We start from the raw sequence: 20,451 nt of genomic DNA on the forward strand, positions 1-20,451 counted from the left end.
TCATTAATCCTACAAGAAATAAGTATTTCTAATTGAAAATAGTGTTTTTAACCACCCTGCCATCAAATATTTATTCTAATTATCTCTCCTTATTTCTTGTTATGTAATAACCTAGGTACTACTGCCCATTGACAGAACTAACTCATTATTCCAACAAGAACTCAGAAATGTTGAAAAGAATGAAATGTTATACCTTCTACCTTCAAACAGCTATTCTAGTTTTATGGAGGATTCCATGTTTAACTCTTACCAATGTAACTTTACTTACCATATTCATGGCACCTAGTCAACAATCTTAAAAATGATAAGAACACAGAGTTGACAAAGATGGTTACTCAACTTCGTATGTTCAACCAGTTTTCCAGGTAATTGTGAATTGTTTATTCAATTATTTACCTAGGTACGACTGAGGGTCTGGAATTATTTCACTAAGACATAAGAAGTAGTATTGAGGAGAATATGTTTATTCCAGGTACTGGCTTCATCTAGTTATCTCTACCTAATTACTCACCTGGGTAAAAGAGATATCTATTGTTTGAGGTAATATTTCTAACACTAGGTTGGGATTTGGCAATGAGAAAAATGGTTATTCAACTCCCTGGCATAAGCCCATTATCTTTAGCTTCCTGAGATCAATTACTTGGTCTGGTTATTTTTATTAAGTTGGTGCAAAAGTTATTGCGGTTTTCACCATAACTAATCGATGTCTTTAGGTTACTAAATACATGTTTACTGCCAGATGTCCGTGGTAATTTATTATCCCAACAAAAAATAATAGAACGATAAAGATTTTCCTTATCTTGGCATCACACAGAGATTCAAGTTATCTATATTTATCCTCTATAACTTTTTTCCTGTATAACACTCAGCACCTATCCTTTGAAGTTCTAAGTTCTTGTACCCACTAAAACTACTAAATGAGAGTTACAAAGAACGTGATTTTCAGGATCAGGCTTCACTTGGTAATGTAATGATTGGTAGCTATTTCTATGTAACAAGTTTCATGGGAAGACCCAGTTAAGTAGAACTTATTAATACAACAACGACAAAATTATATTTGACAAGAATAGGTTCCCTATTTTTTGTATTCCACTTAGTATCCTTGTTTTCTCTATTTTACTGCTTACTTAGGTACATGACTTACCTATAGCACTAATTCACTGTTACATGTATATAATGTGTAGTGATTAAGTCAGGGTAATTAGAGTGTCCATCACCTGAGTACAATACTTTTTCGTGCAGGACCGTCACCCTACTCTGCTATCAAACACTGAATTCATTGCTTCTATCTTACTGCAGGTTTGTTCCCTTCGACCCATTTCTCTTTGTCCTTCCCCCTCCTGCTCACTCTTCTTAATCTCTGTTCTCTACCTCTCAACTCTCTACTGCCATGCAACTAGAATTTTTAGCTCCCACATATAAGTGAGGACATGTGATATTCGTCTTTTTGTGCCTGGATTATTTCCCTGAAGGTAATGACCTCTAGTTCCATACATGTTGCTGCAAATGACAAGATTCCATTCTTTTTTTGTGGAAAAATAACATTTATTCATTGATGGGCACTTAAGTTGATTCCACATCTTTGCTATTGTGAATAGTGCTGTAGTAAACATGCAAGTGCAGGTATTTGTTGAAATATCTATTTATTTTCCTTTAGGTAGATACCCAGTAGTGGGATAGCCTCATCAAATGGTAGCACAATTTTCAATTTTTTTTTTTTTTTTTTTTTTTTTTAGAAATCTCCATACTGTTTTCCGTGGTGGCTGTAGTAGTTTACATTTCCACCAACATGGTATAAGAGTTCCCTTTTCTGCACAAACTTGTCAACATCTGTTATTTTTTTCTTTTGAAATAACAGCCTTTCTGACGGGAGTAAGATGATATTTCATTGAGGTTTTGATTTACATTTCTCTGATGATTAGTGAAACCAGACACCTATCTCTCCCTGTATGTGAAAATCAACTGAAAATAGAATAAAGACCTACATTTGAGACCTGAAAATATAAATACTAGAAGAAAACCTAGAGGAAAATCTCTTGGACATTGGTCTAGGCAAAGAATTCCTGAACAAGACTTCAAAAGCACAGGCAACAAAAGCAACCAAAAATAGACAAAGGCAGTGCATTCAACTGAAAAGATTCTGCACAGCAAAAGACATAATCAACAGAGTAATGAAACAACCTGTTGAATGGGAGAAGATATTTGCAAACTATTCATCTGACAGGAGACTAATATCCAGAATGCATTAGGAACACAAACAACAGGAGAAAAATAACTCCTTTAAAAAGTGAGCAAAAATTCTGAATAGACATTTCCCCAAAGAAGACATAGAAATGATGGACAGTTATATTTAAAAAATGCTTCACATCACTGATCATCAGAGAAATGAGAATCAAAGCCCATACTATTGTATTAGTGGAAAGTACAGGGCTTTTTATTAGCTAACCTCTGGAAGACTAACTTTATACAAATCCATTAATGCCCTTGGCACCATTGTTAGAAGCCAGAAACTTGGTGTAATGATCTGTGGAGGGAGAGTCATCCAATACCTTTGTTTTCCTGCCCTTAGATGAGAATGGAAAGGTGTCCACTGGATTTACTCTCAAAATGTTAAGATAGACAAGTTCTACTTTGCTGCTAGATATGTCATAAAATGACATAATTCAATCTGAATTATTCATGGAGCAGATACTCCATATTTTCTGTTCTTTATTGCTTTCTCACTTTTGACATTTTACTTTACTAACCTCCATGGACTGTATTTGCAAAAAGAAGATGATGGTGTCAGAAAGTCACCAGATGGAGGTGTTGAGCTGCCACTGTTAATGTCAACCAGGCAGTCCCTGACAAATAGTGTGCGGGCATATGAGAACAACCTGGATAACATTTCCAATGCAGATTTCATGTTCCCTCCCACAGAGTTCATTTGGTAGGCCTGAATAGGGCCATGAAATCTGAACTTATATATTATATCTGAACTTATATAAAAATGTTTAGAGAGAGAGTATAAACCTGGAAGAGAATTGAGTAAAACCAAATCCCTTGGAATTCCATCTTGAAAGGGCCCCGTGGAGAAGGTGCTGCTAGTAAAGATATTGAGAGGTGGCCAAAATGAAGAGAATAAGAGGAGAATGTATTGTTATGGAAGACAAAGGAAGACAAAAGCAGGGGAAAGAGAAAAAGAGGAGAGTGCTGTACAGTGTTGACTGAAGCTGAGAATCAACTGAGATGAGGGCCAGAGAATGTCCATTAGCTGTAGTGGCATGGAGGTCACCAGTGACTTTTGAGGGAGAGTTTTTGTTGAAGAGATGTGTGGGCCCACACATTTTTTCTCAAAAAAAATAAATAAATAAAAATAAAAATAACAATTCTTAGACTTACTGTCACCAGCTGCATTAGCGGCCTAACAAAAGAGTCAGCCTGTCCTTTGAAAGTTTGAAGCCAGGCATTGACTTCTCTCTATCTATGAAGTCCTAGATGGTATCTTCTTCCAATAGAAGGCTGTTTCATCCTAGAAGGAAATTCTGTTGTGAGCATAGTCATCTTCACCCATGATCTCAGCTAGATCTTCTGGAGAACTTTCTGCAGTGCCTCCATCAGTATTTTATTCTCCACCTTGCACTTTTATGTGATGGAGATGGCCTCTTTCCTTACACCCCACGAACCACCATCTGCCAGCTACTCACGTTTTTTTTGTTTGTTTGTTTTTCATCTTCCTCATCTCTCTCAGCCTCAGAGAACTGAGGAAAGTTAGGGCTGTGCTCTGGATTAGGCCTTGGCTTAAGGGCATGTGGTGGTTGGTTTGACGGTCTAGCCACTAAAACTCTCTGCATATCAGCAGAAAAGCTGTTTTGCTTCCTTATCATTCATGTGTTTGCTGGAGTAGCACTTTTCATTTCTTTCACCACCTGGCTAAGTGTTTGATGCAGGAGGCCTAGTTTGCGGCCTATCTCAGCTCGCGACATGCCTTCCTCACTGAGCTTAATAATTTTTCACTTTTGATTTAAAGTGAGAGATCTGCAACTCCTCCTTTCACTCAGACCATTAGAGGCCATCGCAGGATTATTATTTGGCCTAATTTCAATACTCTCATGTCACAGGGAGTAGGGAGACCAGAGCAGACTGAGAGAGATGGGGAAAGGCCAGTCAGTGGAGCAGTCAAAACACACACAATGTTGGTTGATTAAGTTTGCTTCTTCTAGGGTGCATTTTGTGGCTTCCCAATGTGATTGCAATAGCAACATCAAAGATCACTGATCACAGATCAACATAACAGATATAATCCTAGTGAAAATCTGAGATACTGTAAGAATTACCAAAATGTGACACAGACACACGAGGTGAGCACATGCTGTGAAAAATCGTGCCCACAGATTGTTCAAAGCAGGGTATTAGGAACCTTCCAAAACAAGCTGTATCTGCAAAGTGCAATAAAGCACAGTCAAACAAAGTATGCCAGTAGTTCTGTTTCTCCTGTGCAATATGTCTGAGTATCTATCTATGTATCTATCTATCCATCTATCTTTCTGTCTATCCGTCTATCTATCTCTATGCCTATCTATCCAGTTATCTATTTTCCTGCCTACCTATCTAGCTGTCTGCGTACCTATTATGTATATAGACACACTATCTCTGCGTTTTTGATTCAATTAGCTACTGCTTTATCGGCCTCATTGATTTAAAAAGAGACACATAATTCCATCAATCAGATATAATATTCCATCCAAAATCCGGGGTATTATTTCCTTTCAGCCTTTTCTCTCTCTAGGTAGATAAAGGTGTAGGTATAGAGAAAGACATAACTATAGACTCAGATAGATATAGCTATAGATTGTCTTTACATCTTCTAAAGTTGTATTTAACTTTGGTACCTGTCTTTGTTTGCTACCAACTCTGCAAGTTTCTTTCTGTTTTTAATCACGCATTTTCTTTCTTTCATCTACATTTAGCAAACAAAGTCTTCAAGATTGTATTCACTCTGATCGTGCTTTCCCACTGCCTGTACAAGTAACAGGTTAAAGGTAAGGCTACCGTGTGCCATTCCCTTTGAATTCACTTGCTTGTGACCATCAGCATTTCACTGCCTCATAGAAAGCCACCAATGCATTCGGTGAGGAACAATGGGCAATGGCCACCAGAGCCCTTGCTGTACTACTGACTCTTCGTGAGATCATATAATAAAATGTGGTTTCCTATGGTAACGTTACTAAAAAATATCTCTCATTTCACTTATTCATGCTAAACATTGGCTCAGTTTGATCTCTGTCACAATGGCATGTTACTACTGGAAAAGGCATAAACTAGTCTGAAAATATTTGGAGATTTCACTACGTGCTCCACGAAGTAATCCATAGATGTCTATATACCATAGATACATCAATGTTTCCTAACTCATCTGGGTGCTAATTCTAAGAACAGCACATTGCTAATACTTCTCCACCTTGATCACTGCCAATTTACTCCTTCTAATTACCTAGACTCGCGACAAAACATTTTCTCACTGTTTTAGGAGCCCGTGGTGCAGAACTTTGTCAAGACAATTTGACAGCCTAAATATCACGCTTTGTTATTTCATTCATAGTCTCAAAGAAATCAAGGTGAGAGTCTGGTTTTAGAGAAGTGCTCAGCAGATTAGATATTGCTGATGGATACTGAGATGAGATATGGGTAGGAGTATAACAGATGAATGAGGATGGAAAAGATGGCCCATGCAATACCCAAAATAGGATCCAGGCATGTGCAAGGGTATAGGGACAGAGAACATAGGCTCAACATCATTACTCTTAGGGAAATGCAAATCAAACCACCATCCTACCAGCTAACCACCCCCCAGGATGTTTAGTTTTAAAAGGAAGACAAAAATTGTTGTTGTTAAGATGTGGAGAGACTGCAAGCCTTATACACTGCTGGTGGGAATGTAAAATGGTGTGGCTACTATGAAAAACAGTTTGGTGGTTCCTCAAAAGGTTAAAAGTAATTAACATATGAAACCATCATTCCACTCCTAGATACATGCCGAAAAATTTAAAACGGACATTCAAGCAAATACACGTGTCTGAATGTTCATAACAGCACCATTGACGACAGCCCAACAGGAGCATCCCACATTACCACCGACAGATAAATGGATGAACACAACATGATGGATCCACCTAATGGGATATTCCATAGCTAGAAGAAAGAATGACGCTCTGATACATGGTACAACATGGATGAACTTGGAAACCGTGTTACGTGAAATAAGCCAGACACAAAAGTTCACGTACCCTATGATTCCATTTATACGGAATGTCCAGAAGAGGCAAATGTTAAGGATTAGCAATACTTAGAAATCAGGCAGTTATCATGTCATCTGATGACAAAGCGGATGAGTGGCTGCCAGGAATGGAGGGAGGTGGGAATCAGTAGTGACTGCCTAATGGGTACAGGGTTTCCCCTGGGACTGATGCAAATGTTGTGTAAATAGACAGAGGTGATGATTTTACAAAACTGTGAATATACTTTATGCCACCAAATGGTATGCTTAAAAAGCTAATTTTATGTTTTCTGAGTTTCACTTCAAGAAATATTTCTTTTAAAAATAACAATTCATGCCGGGCACGGTGGCTCACGCCTGTAATCCCAGCACTTTGGGAGGCCGAGACGGGTGGATCACGAGGTCAGGAGATCGAGACCATCCTGGCTAACACGGTGAAACCCCGTCTCTACTAAAAAATACAAAAAACTAGCCGGGCAAGGTGGCGGGCGCCTGTAGTCCCAGCTACTCGGGAGGCTGAGGCAGGAGAATGGCGTAAACCCGGGAGGTGGAGCTTGCAGTGAGCTGAGATCAGGCCACTGCACTCCAGCCTGGGCGACAGAGCGAGACTCCGTCTCAAAAAAAATAAATAAATAAAAATAAAAATAACAATTCTTAGACCCAGGCAATACATGTTCAAGTATTCCGAGAAAATCTAAGCGACCATTAAAAAGAAATTTTCGTTTAAAAATAATCTTCAGTTCATTCATGTTTACATACAAATGTGGTCCATGAAAAGAAGTCGGTTTTTGAAAACAAAACAAGTATCGAAAGAAATATGCAAAGAAATGATCAATAGAGTAACAAGGCAACCTGAAGAATGGAAGAAAATATTTGCAAAATGTGCTTGCTACAAAGAACTAATATGCAGAATCTACAAGGAACTCTACAAAATCAGCAAGGAGAAAGAACAAACAATCCCATTAAAACGTGGGCAAATGACGTGAACAGACATTTCTCAAAAGAAGGTATACAAATGGCCAAGACATTTTTGAAAAAATGTTCAACATTGCTCATCATCAAGGAAACACCAATGAACACCAGGGTGAGACAGCACCTTACCCCAGCCAGAATGGCCGTGATTAAAAAGTCAATAAACAATAGATGTTGGTGCAAGTGTTGGTGAAAAAGAATGCTTTTATGCTGCTGGTGGGAATGTAAATAAGTCCAGCCCCTATGGACAACAGCACTAATAGTCGATACACCATACGATCCAGCAATCCCCACGACTGGGTATCTGCTCAACGGAAATGAAGTCATTATGTGAAAAAGGCAGCTGCACATGTATGTTTATCGCAGCACAATTCACAATCGCCAACATGTGGCATCCACCTAAGTGCCCATCGACCGATGAGTGGAGGAAGAAAATGTGTTTATACACCGTGAAATACTAGTCAGGCATTAAAAAAAAGAGAACAAAATCGCGTCTTTTGCGGCAACTTGGATGCAACTGCAGGCCATTACCCTAAGTGAGCTAAGTCAGGAATGGAAAACCGAATACCGCATGTTCTGGGTGTGAGCTAAGCTACAGGCACACAAAAGTACCTGGCCGCCTGTGTTCTGGCGGTGGGAAAGGTGGCCCCTCGCCGGACCTGGATCCTGCGTCCCTGTGCCTCAAGAGAGAACAAAACCTGTGACGCCTTCACTTGCCTCCCTCCACGACCCGTTCTGTGACACCTCCCCTGCCCCCAGCGCCTAGGCCAAGGAGAATTCCCAGCCATGTTGCGAATCCTTTCTTGGTTCCCGCGTGAGATGAGGCGGGATGTGACTGAGTGAGCTCCAGATCGACCCTGAGCCTCGGGGGTGTATTGGCGTTTCCTGCTCGCCGTAGCAAGTCGTCATCCAGGAGAACATCCGGACGACACTCTGGTTTCTATGACAACCAAGGTAAACGTTTCTTTCCCGGCGGCAGACACATATCACAAGGATATTTACAGAGCGGACAGCTGGAATAGCTGTAGGAACGTCAAGACTAGTAGGTGTCTGCTATCGATGTGACAGTGGGGAGGGCGGGGGGGGAGGGGAGGGTGTGTGTGTGAGGATGTCTGTGTGTGTGTGACAGTGTGTGAGGGTGTGTGGATGTGTGTTTGTGAGGATGTGTGTGGATACGTGTGTATGTGTGTGCGTGTGTGTGTGTGAGGACGTGTGTGTGTTTGGGTGTGTGTGTGTGGATGTGTGTGTGTGTGGATGTGTGTGTGTGAGGATGTGTGTGGGTATGTGTGCAAGTGTGTGCGCGTGTTTGTGTGTGAGGATGTGTGTGTGTGAGGATGTGTGTGTGTGGGTGAGGGTGTGTGTGTGTGAGGATGTGTGTGTGAGGATGTGTGTGTGTGTGTGAGGGTGTGTGTGGGTGTGGCATTGAGTTGACTACTCAGGGCTCTCATCCCTCCTGTTCATAATGGAGGTTGGCAACTCCTGAGGAACCGGGGCTGAGGGGATTGAGTAGCGCGTCATCCTTAGACCTGACTCACTGTCCTGAGGTGACACGTGTTGAGCCAGAGCATTGTCACCAGAGTCAGTCCTTTAAAGCAGAGATCCCCAAGGATTTCTGACCTTAAAGGAATGTCGCAGGTCCCCGTCAGGATGGAAATTTACTCGCCTCCTCGTTGTAAGAACTTAGGACGCATACATTAGGAGAGGGAAATTTGATGCCGGCAAATGACGAGCTAGGATGGCTAGTACTGGAAGGCCTCCCGTCACTTTGAGCAAGCCGGGACTCATGCTATGCTCATTCTGGGTGGCTGACCCTTGAGACCCATGTTCTGTAAAAGGCAAAGTTCCTGGTCTCGCTCTGCTAACTACAAGGAGGTGAATTGAGTGAAAATCAGTGAGGGCCCCTTCTCCATGACAGAAGCGAAAAACACAGGCTCCTTCACCAGGGCGGACCATTGTGTTCCTATTGTCTACCAAAAGGCTCTGCTCTCCAGGTCGGAGAGCGGTGCAATTGTTCACTAACTGCATTCTCTATTCATGCTTGCAATTAGTGAACAGAATAACAGGAAAACTGGACTGATACCAATTCTCACCCAATGGTGCTACAAGTGCACTGCAAACCCTAGGGAAGCGTGAGACCTGTCTCTAAAGATAGGTTGAAAGTTGATGTGCAATTCACCTGCGCAAAGGGAAGGTGTAGGAATACACAAGAATGCACTTCCTTTAGAGAAACCATTTAATACACGGTGCCTTTATTGTAATAAAGGATGCCGCCAGCTCATCGTTTGAAGGAAATACCTGTTTTGGGGAGGGTCTAAAGTCACACACCTAGCAGCCGACAGGAGCTCCACAAAGCTCTGGTAATGCTAGGGAGGGGTGCTGGAGGGAGGATGCCTGCTTCTCAGTGGGAGGGGGACCACGTCAGGAAAGGGACCCCACTTTGAGAAGAGCTGCTGGGAACTGTGTTCTTTTACTTGTTCCTAAAAAGTAAATGAAGCCCTCACTTGAGAAAGGAATTAACAGAGGGCTTCCAAAACGATTGTCCCCCAAATCATGGCTGTCGATGGCAGAAATAAAAGCTCATGGTCTTCCAATTCTTTCATCCCTCAACTAAAGAGCAAATGGAATAGAACAAAAGTTATACACCAAAACTAGAAAATACTCTACTGATAATTTATTTAGGGACCTAAAATGGACTATGATGCTATAGATTGTAGACTTACTATTTATCCCATTTTCCTTTTATTTTCATCTGCTTAGTCGTATTGTGCAGGCAGAGTTTGATTTCATTTTGAAATAAAATATTAAACACATTGTCCTACTCATTCAATACTCTGAGAACTTGGGTTCATTCACAAAAATGAGTTGGGCTTAGTGAATGTTCCATTTGTATCTCGTGGATCCTGGTATGCGGAAGTAGATCAATATTTGCATATCATGATCTAGCTGGATCTGCAATATAGACAGATAAAGGTAAACCTAGACAGAGATAGATGTAGACCTATCTAGCTATCTTGCTCTATTTCTAACTAACATGTTGAAATCCCCCCTCTACTAAAAATACAAAAAATTAGCCAGGCATGGTGGCGGGCGCCTGTAGTCCCAGGTACTCGGGAGGCTGAGGCAGGAGAATGGCTTGAACCTGGGAGGTGGAGCTTGCAGTGAGCCAAGCTCGCGCTACTGCACTCCAGCCTGGGAGACAGAATGAGACTGCATCTCAAAAAAATAATAATAATAATAATAAATAAAAATAAATAAAAAGAAAAGAAAAGAAATATACGTATATCAACAGGACAAAAATTCTGGAGTGTGTGGACTCATATAAGCATTTCTGGGTGATTGGATGGGTGATGCTTACAATATTTTCTATTTAGAAATTTTAGACATCCCTTTAGATGTTTTCCTGTCTATGTTTAAAATAAGGAACTAAACGAGGAAGAAAACAGCATTTGTACTGGAAGCAGAAACATTTACAGGAATGTGTAGAGGCAGTGAGCATGGATTCTATGCATCAATGCCAGGCTCCTTGAGTTTCCAACGTGTGTGTGTGTGTGTGTGTGTGCTTGTGTGTGTGTGTGTGTACTTATGTGTGTGTGTGGAGACAGAGAGAGAGAGGAAGAGAGGAGAGACTGCATTTGGGGATGTGGTAGGCATTGACTTGGGCTTGAGGGTGCCCAATCACACCTGTTTTGTGACATGGGCTGGCAGTTTCAGTTAAGGGGAGATTGAAGTGCCAGGGTCATTGGTGATTCCTTCTCACTTTTGTTCTGGGTCCACAGGTGACACCTGTGCTTGACAGCTCAGTACTCTGAGTTATCTAAAGAAGAGGGCATTAAACCCGTACGTTCACATACCCTCATCTAAGAAAGGTTTTGTGCAACTTTTCCCTAAAGCATGTATATCTCATCATCATTACACATGTCATATTACATCTACCAGTGCCCGTGAACAAAGACACACACACATGCATTTGTTAAGGAAATAATTTTTGGCCCATGAAACCTGTAATTTGAAGTCCACAATGCATGAGCTAAAATATGTAAATGAGCTATGATACCCAATATTGCACGGTACCAAATATTGTACAATGGCTATGGAAAACAACAACAGGCTAGCAGAGTATTTCGATGTGGAAGGTGGGAAGTGAAGGACTGACAAAAGAGTTGCATCTTCAGTGCACATTTCTATAATATGGGACATTTCATTAAATAATGTTTGGAACTATCAGGGAAGCCTCACGGTACAGACGTTCACACAAATGAGGTAGGAACATGAGCATTCACAAGACAATGTGTCCAGTTATGCTCTTAAGTTAGGAGCTCCAGTTGTGTGTGTGCACATGGATGCATCGGCCATGCCTTGGAAGCAGGCACATTGTCATGTGGACTGAGCTTCTGTGACGTGGTGTCCTTTCATATGTCTGTCTACACATTTCATATTCCATGCTAACCCATTTCATGTTATTTGAGAATCAGAAAAACACAGTAAAATGACAAGAGTCACCTGTCATGTTTCCTCATTTTATCAATCTCATTGAGTACATTTCATTTCACAGAGACAGAGAGAGAGACAGAGAGAGAGAGGCAGAGAGAGAGAGAGAGAGAGAGAGAGAGAAAGACTGCTGATATGGAATCCATGTGTCTTAGGGGGATGCTGTCAGGAAAGCAGTAGTTCCCAAGGTTCTGAAACAGAAAAAGACTAGCATACACTAAGTGGCGTAACAGGGAAATTTTTGGAGATGCAAATGAAGGAAGAAAACAAAGATGACATCCACATGATGCCTGAGATGAAGATGTCAGTTCTTTTTGAAAAGGGCATGCACTCGAGAGTTGAGGAGGGGAACAGGATAAATCACTTGATTGGCTTAGTTTCCTATCTGTATTTGGGTTTCCAGATTGACATTAGGAGTGCATAGGTCCTGAGCATCTGCACGTGGTGCCACTGGGTCGCCAGAAGAACAGCGCACTTCAGGGGCACGGAGTCGGGTTGAAGGGTCTGCACACCAGTGCTTGCAGTGTGAGCAGCAAGAGATCCAGCTCACAGAACCAAACCTGCCGCGATCCATGTGACACTGGGTAAGATTTCCCCATTTACTAAACATTCGCTTGCATTCACTTCATGCCGACATTTCACGGTGGAATTTTCCTTGCCCGTAGTTGTACAGACACTTGTTTTCAGGATAAGAGTCACGGATGGTGTCGGGAGGCAAAAGTTTAAAGCCACGGTAGAGAGGTGCAGATGGCAGCCAGTGACCGCTGCCTGCAGTGATCTTCACGACCGATGGTAGCCAGTAATCAGCAGGATGAGCTCCACGCAGCTCTGGGTTACATGTTTGTGTTCTTGCACATGATATGGTGCCAACACCCAGCATCTGCATGTGGGAGACCTCCTCGGGCTTCCTGGGAAGCACAGGTCCATACTAGCACCCTAGAAATAAAAACATGAAGCGTTTCCCCAGGTTTCTGCCCAAGGAGCCCAAAGGCTCAGAATACTTAATAAGAAACGTGGGGTCCCTGCCAGGACACCCACCTCCCCATGCAGGTGTTCCTCAATATGGAATTGTTAAAATTAGCACAAGGCCTTGGGTTTGGTGTGTAATAAAGCTCCTGGGGACCTTCTGTATGATCCCAAATACTTACCATCTGTCGATCCCTCCGGTCTAAGACTCGCTTGTCATGCTTCCTTATTTTATCAACCTCACTGAGCAGGGTGCTTCGCGTTTCACAAAAGGATGCTTTTCTGATACATTTCTGTTCTCCCTTTACCACGTTGCAGCATACTGCAGTATTGTCCACTGGAAACACGAGTTCAAGTGCCTCAGGGAGATTCAGGAGGAGGAACCCAGCCCACCCACACTGCACATCATTTGCAGTCCGAAGGCAAAGGATGCTCTGCAGAGCAGCTTGGTTTAGGAGTGACCTGCAGTAGCAGAGGGTGTGACAAGCAGACCCCTCGACCTCCTTCAGCTACCTGTTCACACACGACTCAGCTCATCATGGACTCTGAGTACGTCCTATGCTCTTGGAAAGGCCGCCTATGGCCAGCAAAGGTTTTGTGTACACGTGGGACTTCACCAAAAACGAAGCCCCAAAAGGCGATTTCTCTAGAAGTTCAAATCCTCGCCGTAGATGAAAAAATCAAGGTGAAAAGCACAGACGTGAAGACCCCAAGTAAGTCTGAAATGGAAGACATTGCCGCCTCTGCAGCGGCACAGACGAAGCTCAGTGCCCCACTCAGAGAGAAGATGGGGTACAGAGGAACCCTTCAGGTGGCCCTGGAGATTCTGAACGAGAGAACAAATCTGGGTGGAGGAAGGAAACCACATGAACTAGAGAACACCACGCCCTCTCAGCTTTCTCAGAAGGTGCCCGAAAAACCAGCCAGTTCCGTCCCTCATGAAGATGATTGGAGATGCAAAGGCGACTTAAGGAGGAGTCTTGGGAAGAGGGAAAACCCAAGATCACCGACGATCCCTTCAGAGAGTAAGCATGCTCTGCGGGATGAGAGGTCACAGGAGCCCACAGCCATTGCCCCTACTCCAGGCGCCCTGCGCGGGGACAGGTCAGGGGCTCCCAGGGCCATTGTCCCTACTCCAGGAGCCATGCGCGGTGGCAGGTCACGGACACACAGGGCCATTGCCCCTACTCCAAATGCCCTGCGAGGTTACGGGTCTTGGGCGCACAGGGCCATTGCCCCTACCCCAGGCTGCCTGTGCAGTGACAGGTCACGGGTGCACAGGGCCACTGCCCCTAAACCAGGCTCTCTGTGCGGGGACAGGTCACAGGTGAGCAGGGCCATTGCCCCTACTTTAGGTGCCAGGCGTGGTGGCAGGTCACAGGAACGCAGAGCCATTGCCCCTACTCCAGGCGCCCTGCGTGGTGTCAGGTGACGGATGCCAAAGAGCATTGCCCCTACTCCATGTGCCCTGCGAGGTTACACGTCATGGGTGCGCAGGGCCATTGTCCCTACTCCAGGTGCCCTGTGAGGTTACAGGTCATGGGCATGCAGGGCCATTGCCCCTACTCCATGCACACTGTGCTGGGACAGGTCACGGGTGGGCATGGGCGTTGCCCCTACTCCAGGTGCCCTACGTGGTGAAAGGTCACGCACGTCCATTGCTCCTACTCCATGCACCCTGCGTGGTGAAAATTCACGGGCGTACACCAGCCTTGCCCATACCCCAGGTGCTTTGTGCGGTGACAGTTCACGAGCACGCAGGGCCAGGGCCATTGCCCCTACTACATGCGCATTGTGCAAGATAGGGTCACGGGTGGGCACAGGCATTGCCCCTATTGCAGATGCCCTGCGTGGTGACAGGTCACTGGCGTGCAGGCCCGTTGCTCCTACTCCAGGCGCCCTGTGCTGTGACAGGTCACAAGAACTCACAGCCGCTGGTCCTACTCCCGGAGCTCTACGCACTGACAGGTCAGGGGCGAGCAGGGCCATTGCCCCTACTCCGGGCACTTTGTGCAGGGAAAGGTCCCGGGCGCGCAGGGCCATTGGCCCTACTCAATGTGCACTGTGTGGAGATGAGTCACAGGTGGGCATGGGCATTGCCCCTACTGCAGGTGACCTGCGCAGGGACAGGTCACAGGCAGGCGGGGCCATTGCACCTAGTCCATCCACACTGTTCGGGGTTGGGTCCCGGGTGGGCACAGGCGTTGCCCCTCCTGCAGGTGCCCTGCACAGTGACAGGTCACCGGCATGCAGGGCCATTGCTCCTACTCTAGGCACGCTGTGCGGTGACAGGTCGCAAAAACGCACGGCCACTGGTCCTACTCCAGGAGCCCTGCCCGGTGACAGGTCAGGGGTGAGCAGGGCCACTGCCCCCGCTCCAGGCACCTTGTGCAGTGAAAGGCCCCGGGCATGCAGGAGCATTGCCCCTACTCCGTGTTCACTGGGCAGGGACAGGTCACGGGTGGGTATGGGCCTTGCACCTACTCCAGGCACCCTGCTCGGTGGCAAATCAAGGAAGCGCAGGGCCATCGCTATTACTCCCGGGGCCCTGCGTGGTGGCAGGTCACGGAAACGCAGGGCTATTGCTCCTACTCCAGGGGCCCTGCACGGTGACAGGTCACGGACTTATATGGCCATTGCTCCTACTCCAGGTGCCCTGCACGGTGACAGCTCACCAGCATGCCCGACCATTGCTCCTTCTTCAGGCACCCTGCATGGTGACAGCTCGGGAGAACGCACAGGGATTGCCCCTACTCCAGACGCCCTGCACGGCCACGATGGCTCTCAAGCACACATGGCCATTACTCCTACTCCAGGCACTATGTGCAGTGATAGTCCGCCGTCACACGCGGCCGTTGCCCCTACTCCAGGGGCCCTGCAAGATGACAGGAAACGCAACGCCATTGCTCCTACTCCCGACACCCTGCACGTTGACAAGACACCAGCATGCAGAGCCATTGCTCCTACTCCAGGCGCCCTGGACGGTAAGAGCTCACCAGCGCGCACGTCCATTATTCCTTCTCCAGGCGCCCTGCATGGTGACAGGTCACCAGTGCACACGGCCGTTGCTTCTACTCCAGGTGCCCTGAACGGGGACGGCTCTCAGGCGCACATGGCCATTGCTCCTACTCCAGGCACCATGCGCAGTGACAGCTCAACAGCATGCACGGCCATTGCCCCATCTGCAGGTTCCCTGCGAGGTGACAGGTCATGGAAACACAAGGCCATTGCTTCTACTCCAGGTGCCCTGCACCGTAGCGGGTCTGAGAGATCACGGAAATGCAAGGCCACTGCTCCTACTCCAGGTGCCCTGCGCCGACACAGGTCCGACAGGTCACGGAAATGCAAGGCCATTGCTCCTACTCCAGACACCCTGCACGTTGACAGGTCACCAGCATGCAGGGCCATTGCTCCTACTCCAGGCACCCTGTACATTGACAGGTCGCCAGCATGCAGGGCCTCTGCTCCTTCTCCAGGCGCCCTGCATGGTGACGGGTCACCAGTACACACGGCCATTGCTTCTCCTCCAGGAGCCCTGCATGGTGACGGCTCCCAGGTGCAAACGGCTATTGGTCCTCCTCCAGGTGTCCTGCGCGATGATAAGTCACGGAAACGCAAGGCCATTGCTCCCACTTCAGCTGCCCTGCGCGGTGGCAGGTCTGACAGGTCACGGAAATGCAAGGCCATTGCTTCTACTCCAGGCACCCTGCACGTTGACAGGTCGCCAGCATGCAGGGCCTCTGCTCCTACTCCAGGCACCCTGGGTGGTGACAGGTCACCAGTACACAGGGCCATTCCTTCTCCTGCAGGAGCCCTGCATGGTGACGGCTCTCAGGTGCAAACGGCTATTGCTCCTCCTCCAGGCGTCCTGCGCGATGACAAGTCATGGAAACGCAAGGCCATTGCTCCCACTGCAGGCACCCTGTGCAGTGACAGCTCACGAACGTGCACAGCCTTTGCTCCTACTGCAGGCTCCCTGCATGTGGACGGGTCACGAGCGCACCAGGCCATTACTCCTACTTCAGGCGCCCTGCACTGTGATGGCTCAGGAGAAAGCAGGGCCATTGCTCCTACTCCAGGCGCCCTACACGGTGACAGCTCTCAAGCACACAAGGCTATTGCTTCTACTCCAGGCGCTCTGCGCGGTGACAGCTCACCATTTCGCACAGCCATTGCATCTATGCCGGGGGTCCTGCGCAGTACCAGGTCACGGAAACGCAAGGCCATTTCTCAGACTCCAGGCACCCTGCGTGGTGACGGCTCAGGAGAACGCACGGCCGTTGCTCCTACTCCAGGCACCCTGCACGGTGACAGGTCACAGGCACATATGGCCATCGATCCTACTCCAGGCATCCTGCGCAGTGACAGCTCACCAGCGTGCATGGCCATTGATCTGACTCCAGGTGCCCTGGGCAGGGACAGGTCACGGGTGCTCATGGCCATTGCTCCTACTCCAGGTAGAATGCAAGCACAGGTGTTGCAAAGCTCCCAAGCCTGCCAGGATTCCCTGACACTTTCGTGGCATGGTTGTGAGAAAAAGGGCAAGAAAAGGGCAAAGGCCTCAACTCTTATGTCCCTGCCTCCCACAGTAACGGAGGAGGGTGCATCTCGGCCGCCAGGTCTCACCAGCCCTGCGCCCCCTGCTCTGAAGGAAGAGACAAGGGATAGCCGCCCAAAGAAAACCCTGATTGCTTCCCCAGAATGTTCTCCCTTCTCGGGGTACGTTCAGGACCCAGGAGAGGGTGCCTGGAAGCCAGGCTGGGCAGGCATGGCCACATCCTCCGGGTCCCATCAGCACAGGCTGCCTTCTTCACTCTGGCTTGCCAATAGAAAAAGGAAACCTCCGGGTACAGATTTTCAGAGGCAACCTCAAGGACCTCAGACCCCTGCTGATGCTAAGCTTGCTAATCCCGTCACCATGGTTCAAAGGGCTGGCGGTAAACAGGATGGGCAGCCCGCCAGCCTTGCTTTTCCACAGGAGCCATGTCCCATTGAAAGGGGAACGATGGTCTGGTTCAAATTTCAAGATCATCCGTTTTGGCCAGCAGTGGTCAAGAGTGTCAGCAACACAGATAAGACTGCAAGGGTGCTCCTGCTTGAGGCCAACCTGCACCATGGAAAGCGGGGCATTCAAGTTCCTCTTCGAAGGCTGAAGCACCTGGATTGTAAGGAGAAAGAGACGCTGCTCAAGAGAGCCCAGAAGACCTACAAGCAAAGTGTCAACTGGTGCTTCTCACTGATTTCCCACTACAGAGAAGGACTGGTCCGGGGTTCTTTCCGGGGCTCTTTCCTGGACTATTACGCCGCAGACATCAGCTACCCAATCAGGAGAGCCATCCAAGAGGGAGACCTGCAGGTTGACTTTCCAAAGGTGAATTATGGAGACCTGGAAGACTGGGAGGAGGAGACCTCCCTGGGCGGGAAGAGGCCTTGCAAGAAAATCCTCCCAGACCGGATGAGGGCCGCTCGGGACCGAGACAACCAGAAGCTGGTGGACTTCATCGTGACGAGAAAGGGGGCCGACCCCCACCTTCTGGACATCTTGCAAGGCAGGAAGCAGTCCAGGTGGCTGACCGCGTTTCTGACCCCACACAGGGATGTGCTCTGCGTTGAAACATACCTGGAGGATGACGATCAGTTGGAAGTCGTGGCCAAGCATTTGCAAGAAATCTACAAGCAAGTTGACAAGACCATGCTGACTCTGATAAGGGATGACAAAGTCAGTTTTGTTCTGGAAGTTCTTCTCCCGGAAGCCATGATTTGTGCCATCGCCGCACTTGATGGGCTGGATTACAAGGCAGCAGAGGAGAAGTACCTGCGAGGGCCACCTGTGCATTACCGGGAGAAAGAGCTGTTTGACAGAAATATCTTAAAGAAGGCAAGAAGGGAACCAGCAACCACCCGTAAAGCTAATTAGCTCTCCCCCTGCACCCATACCTTTGCAGGGAGCTGCCTCCTTTCTAGAATTAATGAGAAAGCCTCCTCCCTTCCCCAACGCGTGTAAGTATGTTCTGGATATTCGAGACTTTGGGAATGTGCACAATTCATCTGGGGCCCATCTCTCGCGTCTGGTGGTGGCACATTCATCACCATGTCTTCATCGCAAACTCGTGAAGCGCTATTTTCTTAAACGATTGCAAACCCTTGCATTTCCCTCAACGTCTTTGGATGTGTAGTTGTCCTGATAGGTTTGAAGGACAAGAACATTGATTTCCACAACATGTCTTTTGACTGGACTTGGTACTTTCATTCAGGACCTATATTCTTTTACACAAAAAGCCACTGGTATCAGCTTTTAAACAACAATAATTTTTAAAGCCTAATGTGTATTTTTATGGAAACATCGGTGAGACTTTTCATTCTTTTGGCGACACGTGGATAGAAACTGTCGGATTCCTTTTTCAGATAATTCCTGCCTTTTCCCTGCTACGCTTGTTTATTTTTTGAGAAGTAGCCCCCAGAGTTGAATCCCATGAGAGAGACATTTTCTCCTATGTTAACACGACCTTCCGATATGTCTTCAAAAATCAAGCTGCAGGCCAAACATGAAGTTACCGAATGGCTTGCACATAGTCCAGATGTGCATGAGTGAAATCTCAGTGTGCAGTGAGCGTCTTGTCAGCCTCATGTAAGATTGTCGCTCTGCATTTCCCTGAAATTCCACACCCTCTTTCAACGGCTGAACCGTGTCCTAGAACAGGCTTCCAGCTGTCTTCATAACTGGCAGTGATGGATCTTCTCCCTCTAGCTGTCGGTCCCCTGTGGAGGGCAGTTACAGACATCTCGTTCTCAGGCTGGCTACTCTCCACCTATGTGACTGGCCCGACTGCTTAGGAGCCCATCTACCTGCCCATAAATTGGAGGAAAGCCAGCTCCTTGTTCTGGATCCAGCATCCCCCAAGACTTGGCCATTTGTCTCAAAGCCAGCAAATTTCATCTTCTGACTTATTCACGGGCTAGCTCCAACAGGTCCCAACAATCTAGACGCAGGCCGGTAAGCCATTCCGGGCTGCTAGAGAAGGAGAGGCGCCAGGGCTGGGAGTTGGAAAAATGGGTCTCAGAGGCAGCCTTCATTCTGCTAAGCGGGACCGGCCCTTGGCAGAATAATATTAAACAGATGCAGTTCAGACCTAAGTTGTGAAGGCCACAGGTTGCTAGGCTAACTTGAAACAAGATGGTTTTTGAGGATAAATGTTATGGAAAAGCCAGCTTGTTGTTCAAACTTGATGTTAAAATAAACGTGAAGGCCTTAACATGAACCCGAGTCCTCTTTTCGTTCTTAGAGGAAGTCACCTGTGCTCATGAGACCATGTTATGTGTTCACATGGCCATGTGTTTGGGCAACATTGGCAGAGGAGCTGTTTGGAGTCACCTTAAAACCACTGTGTCTCTCACCTTGAGCTACGGCTGTGTCATGCTTGAGATTGTCCAACTCCATAGGTGGAGTGTCTAGGAAATATATAAACACACTTCCAGAGCAATAATAGCTTGGAAATTCTGACAAAATTTTAGAAGAGAGCCTTCCAAGTGGTGTATACATCAGGCCCAATGGAACCCTCTCTACACTCTGCCTGAGTGTGACCAAGACTCCTGGACACACTGCCTGGACAGTCCATGTGACATCCTCATGGCCCTGGCAATTATTTGGAAACAGACCACCTCCGTGCTCTGTGTGGACCTCACCCACCGAGACAACACACTTTAGTTACTCCACAACACTGTGTCTCCGAGTCCTACATATCACCCGAGTTCAGCTTTCTCGTGGAGCC

At 46.8% G+C, this 20,451-nt stretch overlaps 1 protein-coding gene across 1 annotated transcript; it reads left to right on the forward strand.

The window, feature by feature from the left end:
• The first annotated feature begins 8,177 nt into the window (after positions 1-8,177).
• LOC139360720 (PWWP domain containing 4) lies at positions 8,178-20,077 on the forward strand. The gene is made up of 4 exons (XM_071088579.1): positions 8,178-8,270; positions 12,120-12,300; positions 13,001-13,707; positions 15,334-20,077. Exons 3-4 carry the CDS (start codon positions 13,221-13,223, stop codon positions 18,597-18,599), a joined length of 3,753 nt encoding a protein of 1,250 aa, XP_070944680.1. The 5' UTR covers positions 8,178-8,270; positions 12,120-12,300; positions 13,001-13,220; the 3' UTR covers positions 18,600-20,077.
• The last annotated feature ends 374 nt before the right edge of the window (positions 20,078-20,451 follow it).

This window comes from Macaca nemestrina, chromosome X, assembly GCF_043159975.1.
Source record: "Macaca nemestrina isolate mMacNem1 chromosome X, mMacNem.hap1, whole genome shotgun sequence".
Classification (NCBI taxonomy): domain Eukaryota; kingdom Metazoa; phylum Chordata; class Mammalia; order Primates; family Cercopithecidae; genus Macaca; species Macaca nemestrina.